We start from the raw sequence: 3,274 nt of genomic DNA on the forward strand, positions 1-3,274 counted from the left end.
CTTGATAAGAACTTAATGGACCTTTTCTTATTAAATCCCATTAAGTATTATGTAGACAGACCGTGATGATTCCTTCCATACGCGCTATGAATTATCAATGTGAATTATTTAAGTGTTTTAAGATTGCGAAATTTTGTTTTTGCGTTGCCAACAAAAATTATTAATGAGAGTTGAATAGTGAGAGGATGAGCATTACTTGTTGGGTAACTAGAAACTTGGGAGTAACCAGTCGGAAATGGCTGGGGTTGTTTTTGTGCGGTTGTTGGGAGAATTTAAGTTACTAGCGGTTTCTTCATTTGTGACAGCCTGACTATGGTTTGTTTTGATTTGATTATCTTGACAATTTTTGCTAATTTCTTGAGAAATTTCAAAGGTTTAATCTGTTTTTATTGCTTTTTTGGTACTGCAATTCTGTCATAATCCATGAATAACTGATGGATTTTGAAGGTATTTACCATTTCTGGGAGCACTTTATGATATTATTTTTTGGAATGTAATTGAAATATTTGCGCAATAGAATTGGTATTGATTTTGTTTTTTCTTCATGCAGAATAATGATGGCCCTGATGAGGGACACCTTGTGGTTCCGAAACGTTGGCAAAAATGAAATGATTGTGTTTAGTCTATTTCATTTGTTGAAGTAGTATATAAAATTTAAACTTAATTTCAATCTTTGAACTTAGGTGTCAACTTTCAATTCCATCTACATAGAGCGAGATGACCGAGTAAAATATTTTCGGTTACAGAACAATTTGGATCTTTCTCATTACGAAGCTCACTATTGTCTGGATAACTGCGAATGGAATTGTTTGTGCAGAGACGTCGTTAGATATTCCACCATTTCCATGGAGTTTTTTCTCAAATAATGCAGAATACTCATTATTTGACTGGATGCAACTCTCCACAAAACCTCTAATTTCTTCTCGAAGCTACATTTTCATATTTCATCCTTATCCTTATAGAAAATCTGATAAACGAAGTTGAATATGTAGCTTATTATGACCTCTTTCAAATGAGTATTTCAGGGTTACAGAATGGATCCTCGTCGTCAGGTGCAGACAACAGACAAACCGCGACGTGCACAATTTACAGAACGTAGCCAGTTAAAATATGCACGTCGGTTGGTCGTCAAGCTTGGTTCAGCGGTTATAACCCGTGAAGATGGTCAAGGGATTGCCCTAGGACGGTTAGCATCAATCGTTGAACAAGTGGCTGAACATCAAATAGAAGGCCGTGAATGCATTATGGTCAGTAGTGGCGCTGTTGCCTTTGGAAAACAAAAACTCACGCAAGAACTACTTATGTCAATGTCTATGAGAGAGACCCTCAGCGCTACTGATCACACTCGGGAACAAGTTGGTAAGTACCCAAGAAAAATCTTTCCACCACAATGTTTTACTCGATTGAAGTCTCTTCGTTGAAGATGACCCATTTTTATTGCAAAACTTCCTTTAATTTCGTATGCATTTCATTGACTAAATCTAGCCACGTAAATTGCGCACATATTTGCCGCGGGTGTCGAATAATTCTGTACTGTTCCCGTGCAAACGTCTTCAATTTCATGCTGGGGGTAATTCGTTGAGGTGGCCATTAACAACTAGTGCCATCTATCGGAATTAGTAAAAATTCTACGGTTTTCTAGAAAATTCGAGAACATCATCGGGTTTTCTAGAAGAGGGTCTAGCGGAATAAGTATGGTGAAAATGCTCCCAACGAATTTTGAATCGTCAATTTCTTCTGTTGTTTATCATGATAGAATATGCCTTCAATCAAGTTTTCAGATTTTTATTTGCATTTCAGCCATATTTATAGGAAAAAACCAAATTTTTCTAATGTCATATTTTTTAGTAGTCAAAAAATGTTCTAAGAATCTGAAAAATCAGAAACATGTCAACGTTCATATACCATTTTTTTAGTTATATTTATTGCAGTAATTTCGATAGAGAAAAATGATTCACTCCTCGAAAATTCATCGTAAAATGATTAAATGGAGGTACAACTTTGACAAAAATTGTCACCTTTTATTTCATATTTTTCTATTGAATACCGCGAAGTGAACTTTCATTTTTTACCTGCGCAATACTGAAAAAAATACAAATTACGGGTTTTTTTCTAAATTCTATTTATTTCCTGTTTTTTTTTCAGAAAAATATTAAATCACCGACTAATTGTCGATTTTTAGTAAAAATCGAGGGAGAGAACCGTATTTCTGAAGTTTCAATAGTCACCCGACTTGACTAACACCTCCGTAAATTTAGCGCAATCGAGTGATTTGGCGGCCATTTTGAAAACACCTAAATTATGTGCTATTTATGTGCTTTTTTTTTGGTATCCAAAAATTTTTTGCTTTGCTGGGGTAGTGGAAAATGAGGGGAGAAAAGCGTCGAAACCCATTAAACGCCATAACGGGAATTTTGGTTGGGCGGAGTAGTCCAAAGATGCATGGAAAATTATGTGCTCATCAATATTCGTAAGCGCAAATGATTTTTATTGCCAATAGCAAGGTGTGGAATTATTTGTTATCAATGAATCTTCTTCTCCTACATCTACTGAATCGGATTTATAAATGCCTCGAGATTAATGTGCCCATCAATATTAGTTAACAAAAATGATTTTTACGGCATAAATAGTTGTGTTGTATTTTTTATCAAAGACAGATCTAGTCACAGGACTTAGGCTCACAGACTAGACTCAGCTCATGCAGTATGTCTATTGACTTGGACTTATAAATGACTGGAGATTTATGTGCCCATCAATATTAACCAACAAAAATGATGTTTATAGAAAAAATAGTTGTGTTATATTTTTTATCAAAGACAGACCGAGTGACATGACTAAGGCTCACAGACTAGACTCAGCTCACGCAGTATGTCTATTGACTTGGACTTATAAATGACTGGAGATTTATGTGCCCATCAATATTAGTTAACAAAAATGATTTTTATGGCAAAAATAGTTGTGTTGTATTTTTTATCAAAGACAGACCGAGTCACAAGACTTAGGCCCACAGACTAGACACCGCGCACGCATTATCTCCATTGACTTGGACTTATAATTGACTAGAGATTTATGTTGTCATCAATATTAGCCAACAACAGTGATTTTTGAATAAAAAATCATGGTGTTGTATTTTTTATCAACAACAGACCATCCCACATGAGAGAGCCCATGCAGTATATCTATTGACTTGGACTTAAAAATGACGGGAGATTTATGTGCTCATCAATATTAGCCAATGAATATGATTTATATGGAAAAAATAGCGGTGTTGTAT

The 3,274-nt window shown here is 35.1% G+C and overlaps 1 protein-coding gene across 1 annotated transcript in view; it reads left to right on the forward strand.

Annotated features, from left to right (window-relative positions):
* The first annotated feature begins 1,004 nt into the window (after positions 1-1,004).
* The window catches only part of LOC107045005 (delta-1-pyrroline-5-carboxylate synthase), a 99,016-nt gene continuing 96,746 nt past the window's right edge, over positions 1,005-3,274 (forward strand). Inside the window, exon 1 of the mRNA XM_015267094.1 lies at positions 1,005-1,359. Coding sequence (XP_015122580.1) covers positions 1,035-1,359 — 325 coding nt within the window. The 5' untranslated portion in view covers positions 1,005-1,034. The remainder of the gene's footprint in view (positions 1,360-3,274) is intronic.

This window comes from Diachasma alloeum, unplaced genomic scaffold, assembly GCF_001412515.2.
Source record: "Diachasma alloeum isolate Michigan unplaced genomic scaffold, Dall2.0 Dall_scaffold_00860, whole genome shotgun sequence".
In the NCBI taxonomy this organism is placed as follows: domain Eukaryota; kingdom Metazoa; phylum Arthropoda; class Insecta; order Hymenoptera; family Braconidae; genus Diachasma; species Diachasma alloeum.